At 46.4% G+C, this 17,252-nt stretch overlaps 1 protein-coding gene across 4 annotated transcripts in view; it reads left to right on the forward strand.

The window, feature by feature from the left end:
- The window catches only part of Nsd3 (nuclear receptor binding SET domain protein 3), a 116,409-nt gene extending 99,273 nt beyond the window's left edge, over positions 1-17,136 (forward strand). For 3 of the 4 annotated variants that reach the window (XM_028768280.1, XM_028768282.1, XM_028768283.1), the window contains 6 exons: positions 619-888; positions 6,695-6,811; positions 8,693-8,834; positions 10,526-10,632; positions 13,202-13,403; positions 14,029-17,136. In XM_028768280.1, coding sequence (XP_028624113.1) covers positions 619-888; positions 6,695-6,811; positions 8,693-8,834; positions 10,526-10,632; positions 13,202-13,403; positions 14,029-14,270 — 1,080 coding nt within the window. In that variant the 3' untranslated portion in view covers positions 14,271-17,136. The remainder of the gene's footprint in view (positions 1-618; positions 889-6,694; positions 6,812-8,692; positions 8,835-10,525; positions 10,633-13,201; positions 13,404-14,028) is intronic. The other variant, XM_028768281.1, reaches the window with a different exon arrangement.
- The last annotated feature ends 116 nt before the right edge of the window (positions 17,137-17,252 follow it).

Below are 17,252 nucleotides of genomic sequence, written 5' to 3' on the forward strand. Positions count from 1 at the left end.
CTGCTGCTTAGAGCCCCAGCCTGACAAGAATGCCCCCTGACAGTCACCCTCTCCTGGTGAAGCCAGAGGTTTCTATGGCCATACCACCTGGGAACTGTGACTCACGTGGGGTTCTGGTCTGTTTCTACCAGAGCACCCTGCAAGCAGACCAAGATATAGATCTTTAACCCTCCTTTTTGGCTGGGCGGTGGTGGTGCACGCCTTTAATCCCAGCACTTGGGAGGCAGAGGCAGGCGGATTTCTGAGTTCGAGAGTTCGAGGCTAGCCTGGTCTACAGAGTGAGTTCCAGGACAGCCAGGGCTACACAGAGAAACCCTGTCTTGAAAAACCAAAAAAAAAAAAAAAAAAAACCCTCCTTTTCCAGACTTCATAAATAGCTTATAGTTTCTTGATTTCAGGTATTAAACTTCATCAGCCCATGGCAAGTGAGAAGAAATAAGACTTAGCATCAAACTTCAACCGTTTGTCTAGTAAATAGACACAGTTACTGTTCCTAGTTTATTCTGGAGAAATGGTGATACAGAGCTTTCTGCAGCCATGTCACAGTGCTCGGATGTTTATCCACGCTGCTCACAGACCTCACCTCTCCATCCCCTCTCTTGCTCTCTTGTCTCCCAGGTCAACAAAGTCATAGGCAAGGTGCAGGTCCAGGTGGCTGACCTGTCGGAGATCCCCCGCTGTAACTGCAAGCCCGGGGATGAGAACCCATGCGGCCTGGAGTCGGAGTGTCTGAACAGAATGTCACAGTACGAGTGTCACCCGCAGGTGTGTCCTGCTGGGGACCGCTGTCAGAACCAGTGCTTTACAAAGAGGCTGTACCCCGATGCAGAGATCATCAAAACCGAGCGGAGAGGATGGGGCCTCAGAACCAAAAGAAGCATTAAAAAGGTAATGTGGTGGCCGCATGGCTGCTCCGTCTCTTAGGATGCATCAGGAGCATCATGACGTGGCTGTAAGGAGCATAGCTGCTTACAACAAAAGGTTGAGACTTCTCACGGGGTTTGCACTTGATGAGCGAGAAAAGAGTGGAAAGGATAACAGAATACACATCATCACTGTCATCTGATGAGCCTTAAATGGAAGGGGCATTGTATTTGATTTTTTTTTTTTTAAATTATTAAGTGAAATGATTCAAACATATTTTCTTGTTGTTGCTTTTTGTGGTGGATAAACATGTCAGAGAAGCACTATAATAAAGTTGATTACCCACCAGAGCAGAAACTGGCAAGCCCAGAACTTTGCTACAGCCTCAAGTCATTAGCCGTGAGTGTGATGGAATCACCAGATCACTGAGGTAGACTGTCACGACAGTCCATCGTGTGTAGTAGGAATCACCAGATCACTGAGGTAGACTGTCATGACAGTCCGTCGTGTGTAGTCGGAGCTCGGTGAGGCCTCAGATTATATGTGCAGGAGTGGTAGGAGCAGTTGAGAGACTATAACTCTATAACTTATTTTTATTTTCACACCTTGAGACAATTTTTTTCACAAGAATCTCCTAGTACAAGCAATATATACCAGTTGGAGAAATATTTTAAAGCCAAAGAGCTTAAAAGCAAAATTAAAATCTCTAGTAAACCCTATAATTCAATCAAATAGTGGGCCTCAGCTTTTAGAGTACCTGAGAATCTCCTGTGGCTCTTGTCAGGAAACCAACTGTGGGGAGGGTGGTGTGTGCCTTTAATCCTAGCCCTCGGAAGGCAGAGGCAGGCAGATCTCTGAGTTCAAGGCCAGCCTGATCTACATAATGAGTTCTAGGACAGCCAAGGCTAGATAGTGAGACCCTGTCTCAAAGGGAGGGAGGGAGGAGGAGAGGGAGGGAGGGAGGGAGGGAGGGAAGAAGGAAGGAACCAGGGGCTAGAGACATCAACAGTTTAAAAAAGCACTTGTTGCTCTTGCAGAGCACCTGAATTTTCCCAACCACATGCTAGCTAGCTCACAACCATTCATAACCCCAGTTCTAGGGCATCTGACGCCATCTTCTGACCTGGGCACCACCAGGCACATGTGATGCACATATATACATACATGCAGGCAAAGCATTCATATACAGAAAATGAGAAATAAATCTAAAAAGTGGGGAGGCCAGGGAGATGTGGTGGTGGTAAAGCATGCTTCCTGCTCTCACAGAGGACCTAAGACAACAAACTGAGCCTGCCCACTAGTGATGAAGACTGAGTGGTAACGGGGCATGAGCTGACATAGGTAGCCAAGAGCCAGGCCTAAAGCAGTCCTTTGGGCAAGAACTACTGGATGACTTTAGTAGGGTGGCTTACTGACATGACACACTGGTTCTCTATTACTGTATGGAAGTATTACCACAGAGCCGGGAACTTGAAACTGGCTGTGATGCCCACACTTGTTTTTATCACTTGAGAGGCTAAAGCAGGAGGATCACCAAGAACTTGATGCTGGCCTGGTCTAACCTTAAAAGTAAGACCCTTTCTCAAAAACAGAACCAGTTAGCAACTTAAGGGGCTCGAGAGGTGGCTCAGTGGTAGGAGCTCTGGCTGCTTTGACACAGGACCCAGGTTCAATGTGCAGCACCCAGCGTCCACATGGTGGCTCACAACCGTCTATAACTTAAGTCCCATGGGATCTAACACCGTCTTCTGGCCAACATGGGCACTAGACGTGCTCATGGTACAAGGACAACAAGCACACACAAGAGTTAACCGTGAAAACGTGATGCAAGTTTCATTATCACAGTTGACAGGGGTCATAGGTCAGGGTGTGCTCAGCTGGATCCTCATTTAGTATTGCAAGAAGTCAACCAAACTTGCATGCTTAGCTCACCCAGGGAAGGACCTACTTCCCAGCTTACCTGGTAGTTATAGAACTCCATTCTTTGTTGCTGTGGTATGAGGACTTGTGTTTTGAGATTTTTTTTCCCCCTCTTCCCTTATCCAATAATGACTCTTAACTTTCTGTGGCTTCCCCAGTTCCTTGCTATCTGAGGTTCCCATCAGAAGCATAAGAGAGACTCCACTTAGCATGACAGGCATGAGATCTTAGACAGAAGGTCTTGTTAGCCCATGCATGCCATCACTGTTCCACACCCTCAGAGGAGGGGTCACAGGATGAATGCCATGAATGAGAGACAGGATCTGGGGCAACCTTGAGGACCTGGCACATTTGGAGTTTAAGAGAACAATTTTGCCAGGAGAATGGAGGGTCCATGAGAAAGGAAAAGGTGCGAGGATGGAACCTGTTCTAGCAGTCCAGGAGAGTGACACGCACAAGGCCAGCAGGTGTGCACTACTGATACTTACTCACAGCCATCCTGTAATGAGAACTGAGGAGAATTTGTATATGGAGTGAATATCCGTGAAAATGCTAAGCACATGCATACTTATTTCTCAAGGTATTTATTTTCTCTGATGAGTTTGAAGTGCTGGTGAGTCTTACAGATGCCCTAGACTGGGTGAGCATGGCTTTCAAGTTAAAGAGGTCAGTGATGCTATAACTCCAAGGAGCTGACTAACTGCCTGGTATCACTCATGAGTTCATCACTAAAGACAACAATGACAATGCCCAGTTCTTTCAAGGATATAGAAGTCCCGGACCTCTTCTGCATTGGTAGTGGGAGTGAAAATGGAGCAGCCACTGTCAACACACACACACACACACACACACACACACGTACTGTACTATACAACAAATCTTCCTGCTAGCTATTTAAACCAGGAAAATGAAAATCTATAACCACATGAAAACTCTTCCCAAATGTGTACAGCAACTGTGTCTATAATAGCAAAAATGTAGAAAGACTGGCCAGTCTTCTTCCGTGGGTAAATAGTTAAACAAATGGTGGTACATCCACACTGAGGAGTCCTCCTGAGCCATTAAAGACAACTGAAACGTACAACTTAGGTGATCTGACAGTTACCGTTTTTTGTAATTTCACTTTATTTTTTAAGCTATCCCCATAGCTGTAGGGATGGCTTAGTCATTAAAGACACTTGCTACTCTTAAAGAGGACCCAGGTTTGAGTTGCAGCACCCACACAAAACTGTGTGAACTCCAGTTCTTGGGCATCTGAAACACTCTTCCAGCCTCTCTGGACACTGCAGTGCATTCGTGTGCACATACACATGAACACACACTCAGGCAAAATAGTCATACACATAAAATAAAAACAAATCCTTGATTATTTTATGTGTGACTGTTTTCTATTTGCATTATATGCCTGCTTAGTGCCTGCAGAGGTCAAATGAGGGCATCAGATCTCCTGCAGTAAAAACACATCTTTAGGAGCTGGAGAGATGGCCAAGCAGTTAAGAGCACTGACTGATCTTCTAGAGAACCATGTTCAGGTCCCAGCACCCACATGGCAGCTCAGAGCCATCTGTAACTCTAGTTCCAAGGGACCCAATGCCTTCTTCTGGCCTCAGAGGGCTTCAGGCATGCAAGTGGTGCACAGATTTACATGCAGGCAAAATATCCATACAATTAAAATAAGTAATTGAAAAAAAAAAACAAGTCTGGCAGTGGTGGCACACGCCTTTAATCCCAGCACTTGGGAGGCAGAGGCAGAGGCAGGCAGATTTCTGAGTTTGAGGCCAGCTTGGTCTACAGAGTGAGTTCCAGGACAGCCAGGGCTACACAGAGAAACCCTGTCTCAAAAAAAAAATCTGAAAAAAACAGTCTCAAAAGATTACATATTATATAAATGCGTTTATAGAACATCCTTGAATGGCAAAATTATACTGATGGATTAGTTTGGCAAGGGTTAGGGGCTGAGGTGATGGAGGGTAGGTGTGCCCATCAAAGAACATTGGAGACACCCTGTGCTGTCCATAAAATCTCAAATGTGGTTATGTGGTAACAGGACTCCCGTGTTTGCGTGAGTGAGTGAGTGTGTAAGTGCATGAATGCCTGACTGAGTGCTTGAGTGAGTAAGTGAGTGAGTGAGTAAGTAAGTGAGTGAGTGAGTGAGTGTCTGAGTGAGTTGAGTGCGTGAGTGCATGCGTGCCCACACCGGCTTCCTAGTGTTGGCACTGTTACAGTTCTGTGAGACCATTGGAGACCTCTGAGAGATCAGTAGAACACTGCATTTTCTTTAGCTTGCTATAAACATAATTACTTGATAATAAACAGCTTAGAGAGCAGAAGCATGCCCTATCTACCCTGTGTGTTTCAGAAGCATGCCCTATCTACCCTGTGTGTTTCAAGTCCAGAGCTTTTCCATTTCTTATCCCTAAATGCCACCATTCCTCAGCTACAAATTAGTAGGACTTTGTGAGGGTGGTATGATGATGGCTTCAAAAGTCAGGGTCAGCTTTACTCCAAGATCTAGGGACAAGCCACAGGGGCACCTTGGGAATATAGCAATGATGTCAGCAAGAAAGGGCAAGTGCACTGCTACCTTTGGAAGGGCAGCACAGGGTAGCCTGCCACCTACCTACCTGGGAATGAGGAGTCACCGTGTCTAGGGCTGAAGAGGGATTCCCAGGATCCCCTCCCTCCCTTCCTCCCTCCTTCCCTCCTTCCCTTCTTTCCTCCCTCCCTCCCTCCCTCCCTCCCTCCCTCCCCTCCCTCTCTCCTTCCTTTCTTTTCTCTTAGGTGTCAGGGCATGTGTGCTCTTGCCTATAGAAGTCAGGTGACAGTCTGGGTGTTGTTTCTGAGGTGCTTTCATGACTTTACTGTGTCTTAGTTAGCAAACTGGGGAGGAAAAGATTTGTTTTAGCTTACAGTTGTAGTCCACCATGAAAGGAGTTCAGGGCAAGAACTCAAGGCCTGAACTGAAGCAGAAACCAAGGTGCAGTCAACTTGCTTTGTTTGTTTTAAAGCTCTGGCTGTCTTGAAACTCTCACCAAGTGCTGGAATTAAAGGTGTATGCCACCATGACTGGGCAGCCTGCTTCCTTAGACCATCCAGGGACCACCCGCCCAGGGATGACCTCTCACAGTGAGCTGGGGCTCCCCATCAGTCACTAAGCAGAGAATACCTCCAGACTCAGCACCAGGCAATCTGATGGAGGCATTTTCTTATTCACGGTTCCTCCTCCCAGACAATTCAAGCTCCTGTTGAACTGACAGCAGGCCAGCTAGGACAAACCTGCTGTTTGACAGGCTTTCTCACTGCCTGGACCTTCTCTAAGCTGGCCAGTGAGTGTCACTGTCTCTAGGATTCCACAACAACATGGCATATGCCACCAAGCTTGGCCTCTTCCTTAGCTTCTGGGGCTCTGAGCTCAGCTCATCACATTTGTGAGGAGAATGTTTCACTGACTGAGCCATCTCACAGCTCTGTCTGAGAAAACGGGCATAGGCAGATGCACACATGCACACACGAGCCTGGTGACAGAACACTGCTCGTGCCCTCGTGCTTCACACCATCAAACTCAGTTACACACTAAGCCGCCCGCAGTCCTGGGCTTTTGTTGTTGTTAAGGCAAGATCTCATGTGCCCAGGCTGGCCTTGAAATCCACACAAGGGGGTCTTGAACTCGTGGTGCTCCTGTCGACACCTTCCCAGTGCTGGGGTTATAGAAACATGTGCTACCACACCCAGTTTATGTGCTGTTGGAAATTGAACCCATGGCCTTACATAAGTTAGGCAAGAATTCTGCTAATTGCATTACATTCCCAGCCCTTAGAAATGTTTTTGGTTAATTTTCTTGTTCACACATGTGGCGTTAGGATGTGCATTACAGCACAGCTGATAGTCCATATTAAATGCTTCTTTGCAGGGGGAGTTTGTAAATGAGTATGTCGGTGAACTGATTGATGAGGAAGAGTGCAGACTTCGAATCAAGCGAGCCCACGAGAACAGTGTAACTAATTTTTATATGTTAACTGTTACCAAGGTAAAATTGCTTTTATTTTTTGGTAAGAAAAAGGGACTTTTTATGTTTTGTTCATAATTTTATGTTGACTTCTGTTTCTGTTCTTTTCATTTTCTCTAAGTAAACTCTGATGATTTTAAGTAGTGGGTACTGTAATTATCTCAGGGGCACAGAAGGAACCCTCCTTAGTCAGGAGACTCCAGCAAGAGGGAAATGCTAAACAGAAACAAAGTGACCGTGTCAGGGGCAGTGGGAGACCTGGGCTCATTATCACTGCTGGAGAAACAACTATGATTCTGAGTTATAAAATACCTTGACATTTCTGATTAGCCAAAAGCTCAAAAATTTTCTCTGTATTTATTTAGCTTTAAAAAACCAATGACAAGAGGGTTGGGGAAGTGCCCCGGTGGTTGGGAGCCTTTGTTGCTCTTACAGAAAACCAGGGTTCAGCTCTGAGCTCCCACATGCTGGCACACAACAGTCGGGAACCTCATTCCCAGGGGACCTGATATCTCTTATCACTAAAGGCACCAGGGACTCAACGAGAGTCACATACCTACATGCAACACGCTCACACGTGTAAAACAAGTGACAGGAAAATAATGAATGTCGGCATAAGAAAAATGGAGGTAAACTCGTTTAAATCAAACTATAGCCAGGTGTTGTGGCACGTTCCTGTGCTCCCAGCGTTTGGGAGATTAAGGCAGGAGGATTGTAAGTTTTTAAGTTAGAGGCCAGCCTGGGCTACATAATTATGATCCTGTCTAAATAAAAGAGAACTAAACACAGAAAAAGAAACAACATCAGAGATGGTGTGTAGCCCTTAGACTGATCTGTATCTGCACGTCTCATCACAGCCTTATTTCTCAAAGCTGTCCGTACACAGACAGGAACCCCAGTCTAGGCACAGTTGTTTACTGGGCCTGTTATAAAGGACCACGATGTGTCCCTGTGCTCTCTGAGAGAGTCAGGATGTCATCCAGACTGAGGTGATGGCTCAGTGCTAAGCACGTGCTGGATGTATGTGAGGCTGTGGGTTTGAGCCTCATCACAAGCAAAAACACGTCAGAAAACCAACAAAACCATTGAAAGAGATGGTGGGCATGGTGGCACTCGCCTTTAATCCTAGCACTTTTGAGGCAGAGGCAAGCAGATCTCTGAGTTCAAGGACAGCCTGGTCTATATAGCAAGTTCTACACCAGCCAGAGCCACATTGTAAGATACTATCTCAAAAAAAAAGAAAGATATGACACATGAGGTTATGTCCTTATGTGAAAAGTTTACAGCTTGCACGTGTTTCACAGGGTAAACTCAGCTGCTGGGGTTCTGCTGTAGTCAGCGTCTTGAATCCTAGTCTTACTGAGCTCAGTGCAGTGACAACGTCCTGTGGATTCAGGCCTTGGCGCTCATCCACACTGTTAGAGTCCATACTGAGGGGCCTGACCATCTAGTGTTTTCAGTGTAGGTAACCCCTGAGAGAACACAGAGATGAAGGACTGTCACCTCCCACTCAGAGAGTCTCGTTGCCTTCTCTGTCCTCACGGCGTAAATTCGTCTACCCCACAGCAGGTTAACTGCTAGCTTACAGTGGGAGAGAAGCTGAGAAGGAGACGCCTGAGTCGTTGGTTATCTGAACTTTGTGATCAGAAATGCCTGAACACGTGACCTGCTGATCTTTATAACTTTAAAAAAAAAAACAACAACAAACAAACAAACACAAACCCTAAGTTCCTCAAAGAGAGAATGTGGTGACTCCATGGAGGAGCGTGTAGTCTTTTCAGAACTGACAGTTGGCACACACCAGCTGATGATAAATGACACTGTCTTGTTTCCTGACTGAATGTCTCTAAATGGGCTTGGATCTAGTTCATGTCAAACCCTCCACTCTCTCTCCCTCTGAAGGACCGGATAATCGATGCTGGGCCAAAGGGAAATTATTCTCGTTTCATGAATCATAGTTGTAATCCAAACTGTGAGACACAGAAGTGGACTGTCAATGGAGATGTTCGAGTCGGACTGTTTGCTCTCTGTGACATCCCTGCAGGTAACAGGGCAACTTGCTGCCAAGTTCATGGGGGAAGCCTGGAAGAACATTACCCTTTAAGGCCCGAGTGTTTATTCAGATCAGACAACTGGGGTTGTTTGCCAATGTGGTAAAACTCCATCTGAAGAGAAAACCTGTCTAGCCTTTATGCAGAAGAGAACAAGGTAGAGTCTGCCACAGGGCAATGCCTCAGAGGACCTGGTAGAGTCTGTCACAGTGCAGTGCCTCAGAGGACCTGGGAGAGTCTGCCACAGTGCAGTGCCTCAGAGGACCTGGGAGAGTCTGCCACAGTGCAGTGCCTCAGAGGACCTGGGAGAGTCTGCCACAGTGCAGTGCCTCAGAGGACCTGGTAGAGTCTGCCACAGGGCAATGCCTCAGAGGACCGGGGAGAGTCTGCCACAGGGCAGTACCTCAGTGCAGACAGGTCACTTCCCAAAATAGTGCTGTCTGCAGAACGGAACCAGATGGCCTAGCTCTTGTGCGCTTTTAAACATGTTAAAGGTAATTAGCTTATGGATGCTGGAGAGATGGCTCAGCGCTTGAGAGTCTATACTTGGTGCCCAGCATCCATGTGGGGTGGCTCACAACCACGTAGACTCCAGCTACAGGGAGTCAGACCCCTCTGCCTCCCGCAGGCACCCACACCCACTCACACGTACACATAATTACAGACAATCCAAGTAAATCTTTTTTTAAAAAAAGCAATTTGCTGTGTCCATATCAACTGGTTTCTTTTTCTTTCTTTAGTTCTCAACTCTGAAGAGCACTCTGTTTCAGATTAGACGCCAGAAGCCTCAGAGCTGTGCTGACTGCTCTCCTTTTCCTTCCACTGAGCATGTCAACAGAACCAGCTAGGTTTTCAAGTGTAGGGAATTGGTGAGGGCAGTTCACTAGCTGGGCACAGGCTGAAAGGCTGCTCGCACGCCTTTGCTCGGACCCCTGGGTCTTTCACCGTGTAGTGAGCTACAGTCGTGAACATGGATTGGTTCACAGTGGAAGACGTTCCTTCATCATTTTTGTTGTTGTTTTTGTTTTCGAGACAGGGTTTCTCTGTGTAGCCCTGGCTGTCCTGGAACTCACTCTGTAGACCAGGCTGGCCTCGAACTCAGAAATCCGCCTGCCTCTGCCTCCCAAGTGCTGGGATTAAAGGCGTGCACCACCACTGCCCAGCTAGTGGAAGGCATTCCTAACACTGGCCGACCTCACAGTCGTGCCTTAGAAACTGGAGCTTAGCGGTAGAACGAGGCGGCGAGGCTAAAAGCCCTTCTCGACCCTAGGTTCTTACTTCACTGTCTTTCATGTTTTGTTGAAGGGTTTTTCTTTTTAGAACACGTAGCTCTAGCATACTTGTTGGTGGGCAGGGACTGTTAACCGCACGACCCCTTTCTGTCGTTGCTTTCAGTGAGGTGGGGTGTGGAAGGAGAGTCTTTAACATTGTGTACGATGTGTGCATTTGTGTGTGCTTGTGAGCACAGGTGAGAACTCCTAGGCCTTGGCTCTCCTCTTCCACCGTGGGATCTGAATGCCACTCACACTGTCAGGCTTACGTGGCAAGTGCTTTCACCCCCTGGGCCGTCTTGCCATTCTGGGACCAGTCTTTGTCTCAGAACCCTGTGTCTGCGTGAAAGTGGTTGGCAGTGTTTCTTCCTCGTGACATCACTGTGGATCATTTTTTTTCTCTTGTGTTTTAGGGATGGAGCTAACATTTAATTATAACCTGGATTGTCTGGGCAATGGCAGGACAGTGTGTCACTGCGGAGCTGACAACTGCAGCGGTTTTCTGGGAGTGCGACCAAAGGTCGGTTGTACAGGGCACTGCACCCAAGGGCAGGAAAGGCGTGTGCTACAGGAGTGGGCTTAGGAACTGCTTGGCTTTGTCACAGGATTCCCACCGCTGCCCTGTCAGCTCTGTTTAATGGGGGTGGCTGTTTTGAGATGGATCTCTTGGAGCATAGGCTGGCCTTGAACTCCTGTGTTCTTGAAGATGACCTTGAATTCCTGACTCTTCTACCTTCCCCAAACTCTGGGATTCCAGGCGGGTCCACCACACCCAACTCTTCTGATAGGCTCTGAGATGTATAAAACACGGTGTAAACGGTGAATGTTACCCGAGTGTGGCGACTCAAATCCTAGCACTTGGGAGGAGGAAGATTACTGTTAATTCCATGATAGCCAAAAAACAAAAGAAAACCCTGCAGAATAAAAAGGTATCTGTTGTAGTAAATAAATTATAGATAGATCATGGGGGGGGCCTCAGGCTATCTGAGGTCTGAACAGAGATGAAGTCAAAGCAGCTTGCAGTTAAATCCACCATTCCAATTCCAAACAAACAAACAAACAAACAAACAAAGCAGCTCAACCATCAGGACTCTTCACTAAAGTGACATTGTCTTTAAAAACTCCATAGCTCACTGGGCAGTGGTGGCGCACGCCTTTAATCCCAGCACTTAGGAGGCAGAGGCAGGCAGATTTCTGAGTTCGAGGCCAGCCTGGTCTACAGAGTGAGTTCCAGGACAGCCAGGGCTACACAGAGAAACCCTGTCTCAAACAAACAAACAAACAAAAACTCCATAGCAGCCAGTGACAATCAGTGTGCTACCACCATGCTCAGGAAGCATGGGCAGCACTGGAAGTGCAGCTGCTTTGTTGAGATCGGCTCATGTCGGCTGGAGTGGCTCCAGTCTAGTGCCTCAGCGCTGAAGAGCAGGCTGAGGACCCACGCTCAGTTGCCAGCATCTGCGGCAGCCTCTTAGAACCAACCCTCTGTGACTGCAGCTCTGGGATGTCATGCTTCCTGCTTCTGTGAGCAGCTGCACGTAGACACACACACACACACACACACACACACACACACACTAAAGAGCAAATCATTAAAATCACTGGTGAATATCCAGAATGCCCCATTGTGGGGGCAGACAGCATGGGCTCCAAGCAAATCCGTCTGTCCCCCTGAGGGGTAGCTGTTGTGCTGATGGGCAAAAGCACCATGAAGTACAAAGCCACTAAGAGGATCTGGAGAACAACCAAGCTCTGGAGAAATGGTTGCCTCGTATGTGGGGCTGGGTGTGAAGGATGGCTTTATGTTCCCCAAGGAGGATTTCACAGAGGTCAGGGACCTACTGCTGCTTGTGCTGCTGCCATGGCCCTGTGTGAGGACAGTCTGCAGCCCGGAAGACTGGTTCGAGAAGACCACTTTCTTTTAGGCCTCTGGGGGTAATTTCACCACTGAAATTCACCAGTACTGTGCAGATGACAAAAGCTAGGCACAGTGGGAACTAGTGGAGCCCCACTGCTGAACATGCTGGCAGCTCCCCTCAGTCAGCCAGCAGGTGTTTGACCCTGGCCGACTTCTAACCCCTGAACAGAAAGAAGCGTGTGACATCACAGAGACTCCACCTGCGGTGTTGCCAGTGTCTGCCCAGTGATTCCCTAACACTTGCCTCCGTACCATTCTTTCATCTGTGGCTACTTAAGGGTCCCGACTTTCTGTGGTCCTCAGTTCACCTTCCCACGTGCTGAGAACATCGAGGCCTTCTTGCTGCTGCTCCTGCTGTGGCCAAGGCTAAAGAGTCATAGGAGGATAAGGACACGTGTTTCTTGACTAATTCCTCCAAGTACCCACCAACTCAGCCAGCTGAATTTGAGAAACATGTAAATGAAGGCCTCTGTCCCTCTCCCTCTCTCTTTAAAACAGCCTGTTTAAAAAAAGGGAGGGGGGAGAACTGGAGAAAAGATTTAAGTTATTAGGAGCACTCTCTGCTTTCAGAGGACCAGGGTTCAAATCCCAGTACCCACATGGCAGCTCACAGCTGTCTGTAACTCCAGTTCTAGGAGATACAGCTCCCTCATACAGACATATGCCAGTGAACATAAAATAAAAATAAATTATATATATATATATATATATATATATATATATATATATATATATATTTTGTTTGTTTGTTTTGTTTGTTTTTGTTTTTTGTTTTTCGAGACAGGGTTTCTCTGTGTAGCCCTGGCTGTCCTGTAACTCACTCTGTAGACCAGGCTGGCCTTGAACTCAGAAATTCACCTCCCTCTGCCTCCCAAGTGCTGGGATTAAAGGCATGCGCCACCACTGCCTGGCCCAATAAATTATATTTTAAAAATGATAGTGAAGATAAAGAGAGTGCTGTAGTTCTTATCCACTGCTGCCTTGTAGTGAACAAAATCCCAGATGAGCTTTGACAAGATGCTTCACTGTGGTGTCCTCTGGGGAAGCCCTTCTGCTGTCTCAGGACACAGGCAGAGCTGCACAGAAGGCTATGTGGTGTGCATTCCTTTTTGTGTAACGTGTCGTTGGCGTGATGTGATGTTAACCACTGTCTGTCTGTCTGTCTTCCCAGTCTGCATGCACATCAGCAGGCGACGAGAAGACAAGAAATGCCAAGTTAAAGAGACGACGGAAAGTCAAAGCAGAAGGCAAGCAGATCCACGAGGACTACTGCTTTCAGTGCGGGGATGGTGGAGAGCTGGTCATGTGTGACAAAAAGGACTGTCCCAAAGCATACCACCTCCTATGCCTTAACCTGACTCAGCCGCCCTACGGTAAGCGGGCGCGCAGGGCCTTCTCGGAGGCTGTGCTTGCCACAGAGTTGGGATACATTCCTCACTTCAATGCAACTGTGAAATCAGGAACATTTAACAGAACAAGCAGAACTACTCGTCAGAGCTTGGTTTCCATGCAAATGACCACACCTCATGTGGTAGCAAGGACACATTTCCTATATATGATCACCATAGGAGGGAGTTGGCTCCAATGGCATTGATTTGGGCCAGTAGCTCATATATGTATGAAAAAGCACTACGAGATATACATTTGGCTTAAGTTTGGAGTTGGATTCAACTCCAGAGTCTCTAAGCAAACAAGGTAGGGTATGAGCTAGGTGCAGTGGCACCCATTTTAATCCTAGCACTTGGGAGGCACAAGCAAGTGGATCTCTGGCAGTTCGAGGGCAGCCTACACTCTCTAGACAGACCTTGTTTCAAAATGGGGTCAATAGCACGTGCCTTTAATCCTAGCACTTAGGGAACAGGTAGCAGAACAGCCAGGCTACACAATGAGACCCTGTCTCCAAAAGGGGTGGGGTGGGGAGGGTACCTCTTGGGTTTCTTCCTGGGTAATCAAGAAATAGGCTAATAGATGCTTTTCCTCTCTTCTCACCCCACTCAGGAAAGTGGGAGTGCCCGTGGCATCGTTGTGACGAGTGTGGCAGTGCAGCCATTTCCTTCTGTGAATTCTGTCCACACTCCTTCTGTAAAGCACATGAAAAGGGGGCCCTGGTACCCTCTGCACTAGAAGGTCGCCTCTGCTGCTCCAGCCACGACCCCACATCTCCTGTGTCAGCGGAATACTGGAGCAAGATGAGATGTAAGTGGGAATCACAAGATCGTGGAGAAGACGTGAAGGAATGAGAGGTGGCGACTTCCTCCCCTACTACTTTCAGTACAAGAGGCACACTGAGGATTCTCGTGCGCTTGCTGTCAGACTGCCTTCCGACAGGGATGGGCGCCAGCTCACAGGCTAAAGCACTTGGTGGTGTCTGGTTTTTCTATTTTGTTGTTCTGGGGATAATTTTGTGGACAGCAAAATTCCTTTGGTCTTTTCTTGCCTTTTATTGTGCTTCAGTGTCTTTGCAATCAGCAAAAGAGGTGTCCTCACTTTTAGAGTTGAGAAAGAGAAAGTTAAAAGAAAGTTTTTGTCGCTGAGATCAGTGTAAAACCTAAGCTGTAATCCTGGGCTGTGTAAAGCGGAAGTAGCCCTTCCTGTATTTATTTTCATTTTTAGGAATTCTGAGAAATGTAGTTCAAACAGTCTAACCTCCGTGAGCATCTGTGCGTGCGTGTATGCGTGCGTGTATGCGTGCGTGTGTGCATGTGTGCGTGTGTGTTTTTGTGTGTGTGCCTGCACGCAGCACTTGTGCACGCATGCACTCGACTACCTTTATATACCTCTTTACTGAGCCATAGATTTGGCTAACTTCTCTTTCCTTTTTCACATGCCTTTTCTCGTGTCAGAGAAGGCTCTCAGCAAGTATTCAGACTGGCCTCTTGGAAACAAACTTCATGACAGCATTTACCTCCGTGGTCTTAAACTGGGTGGGCTTCATGGTGCGTCAATTCTACCTACAAATATCTAGTAGGGACAAGAAGTGAGTACATCCACTCATTGTGAAATGTCACCCATTCACAGATTTTCTGATACATTTGAGGGACGGGAAAGCACAGAAAAAATGCTCATTCCTGCTGTCCTGACCACTGGCAAGGGGCTAAAGAAAGATTAAGGCACAGACCAAAAGTTGGATCATATATACATCATTTTCTGACCAATTTAATGTAGATTCCAGTCTAACCTGGAGTTTGAGGGCATTTTATTTTCTGACTTTTTCTCTGCCAATCCTGTTTCCGTTGCCAGCTGGCTCCCACAGTCCTGTTTTCTGGTAACGCTCTGTAATGGAATCTGAGGTCTGTTTTAATAGACTTTTTCAGTTGCTTTCCTATCTTAGGGATGGGGCAAGTGAACAGAAACATCTCCAAGTTCTATGTGAATAATTTCTACCAAGTATTATGCAATACTTCAGATTGCCCCCACTGTGTAAGGGGAAGGACGCTCGCTTTCCAGGGTATGTAGGAGCCACAGTGACTCCATAGTAGAAAGCACTTGAGAACACTCCCGAAAAATCAGTGTTTGCAAGCATGGCTGTGACATTTCATAGTACAGACCCAACCATACCAAGGTGTCCGACCACAGAATTCACTTGCATCTAGCACTTAGGAATATATCTATTCCAGTATTACTTTTATGAAATCATATCAGACACAGTAACATGAGACTAAATAAAAGTCTAGTGTTACCATAAAACATGAACTTTCTCAGTGAGTTTCAACTGCTTACTGGTGGTACCCAGTAGGATTTATTCTCCTCAAAATCCTAGTACTTTACTAACGTAGGGTAGGAGATGCTCTACAGCATGGCTGTGTTAGGTGTGCTTCTTCCTTTTTTAATTTTTTACAAATCAATTCAGACCTCTTCTCTGGAAACGAAAGAGCAATTTTGTGCCTCTTTTTTAAATATATATAAATGTGCAATTTATAGGCAACAGACACTACAGTTCCCTCTCTAAGCTCCTAAACTGCCATCACCTAGTTGTAGCACTTGTAGTAATTTTGCTGGCTAGACAAGTTCCCGAGAGGGAGACAGGCTGGTACACAGCATCCAGCACAGTCACTACGACTGATGTGAAGCACAGCCCGCCCAAACACTAAACCTTACTCTTGAGCAATTATGAAGTTTGATGTCCTTTAAAAAAATAATGTAAGAGTACCTGGGTTTTATCATACTAAATTTTATTTTATACACACATGATAAAATTTTTACAATCACTGGTAAGGGACTTCCTTTGATATTCCAAATGTAACCCTTATGAGAACAATGTCCGATATGAGATTGTATCTTGTTTCCTTTTTTGACCTCATGCTTTTTAGTATCTGATAACTTTTATAGAGTAAGCCCTAGGGTGCATCATGTATTTATAAATACCTTACCCTGACCTATCTCTATTCTGCTTCTCTGGTATGCCATATTCGTTTTTCTATCTGTAAAAGAATTTTGCACTTTTCAGATCTTTTCTTACTAGATGACTAATAGGCTTGTTCCCAGAAGCTTTCATGCTCCAAACTTGCCCTTGCTATACCAGTGCAAGGGCATCTTCCTGTGCCATCGTGGCCTGTGTCTTAGAATTGAGGGTGAAGAAGACAGAAAGTTGGCCGACTGTGTGTGTGTGAGTGTACATACACCTTCCTTTCATGTCCTTTCATGACATTCCAGAAGGCACTATGCTTACTCAGTCTGAAGCTGGTAGTTGTTAGCTTTTAAATATGATTTTAGTATACAGTATTTATGGTTGATTTTATTCAGCCCAGAAATAAAGGACTTAAAGCAGCATGGGATAATAGTGGTATTTCTTAACCTCAGGAGGAAAGTTCTGATTATCATCGTAAAGCTTTAGAAGTTTGGCTGGAAAGAGCTAGAGATGGTAGCGTGAAGCCACCAAAGGCTGTGCCTTGGAGGCCTCGCTGGGCTGCCAGAGTAGCAGCCTGTGCCTGGCCCGCAGGACAGGCCCAGTGCTCGTCACTGCCCGTGTGCTGAAGCAGCTGCTGCTGAGTGCAGTCTCCAGTCAGGTGGAGACCAGAGTGGGGCAGGGTTTATCTTCACCTTTGCTTTGCAAGCCCTACCCTATTTTAATTCTCAGAAATTACCTTTCCTAAGCTGTAGAATAGACTGAGTTTTCTGTGTGTTATATAAATAACATTATATATGTGTATATATAATGTCTTATATGTATAAATGATATATATATATACATATATATATATATATATATATATATATATATA

Source organism: Grammomys surdaster, unplaced genomic scaffold (genome assembly GCF_004785775.1).
Source record: "Grammomys surdaster isolate TR1022 unplaced genomic scaffold, NIH_TR_1.0 185, whole genome shotgun sequence".
NCBI lineage: Eukaryota > Metazoa > Chordata > Mammalia > Rodentia > Muridae > Grammomys > Grammomys surdaster.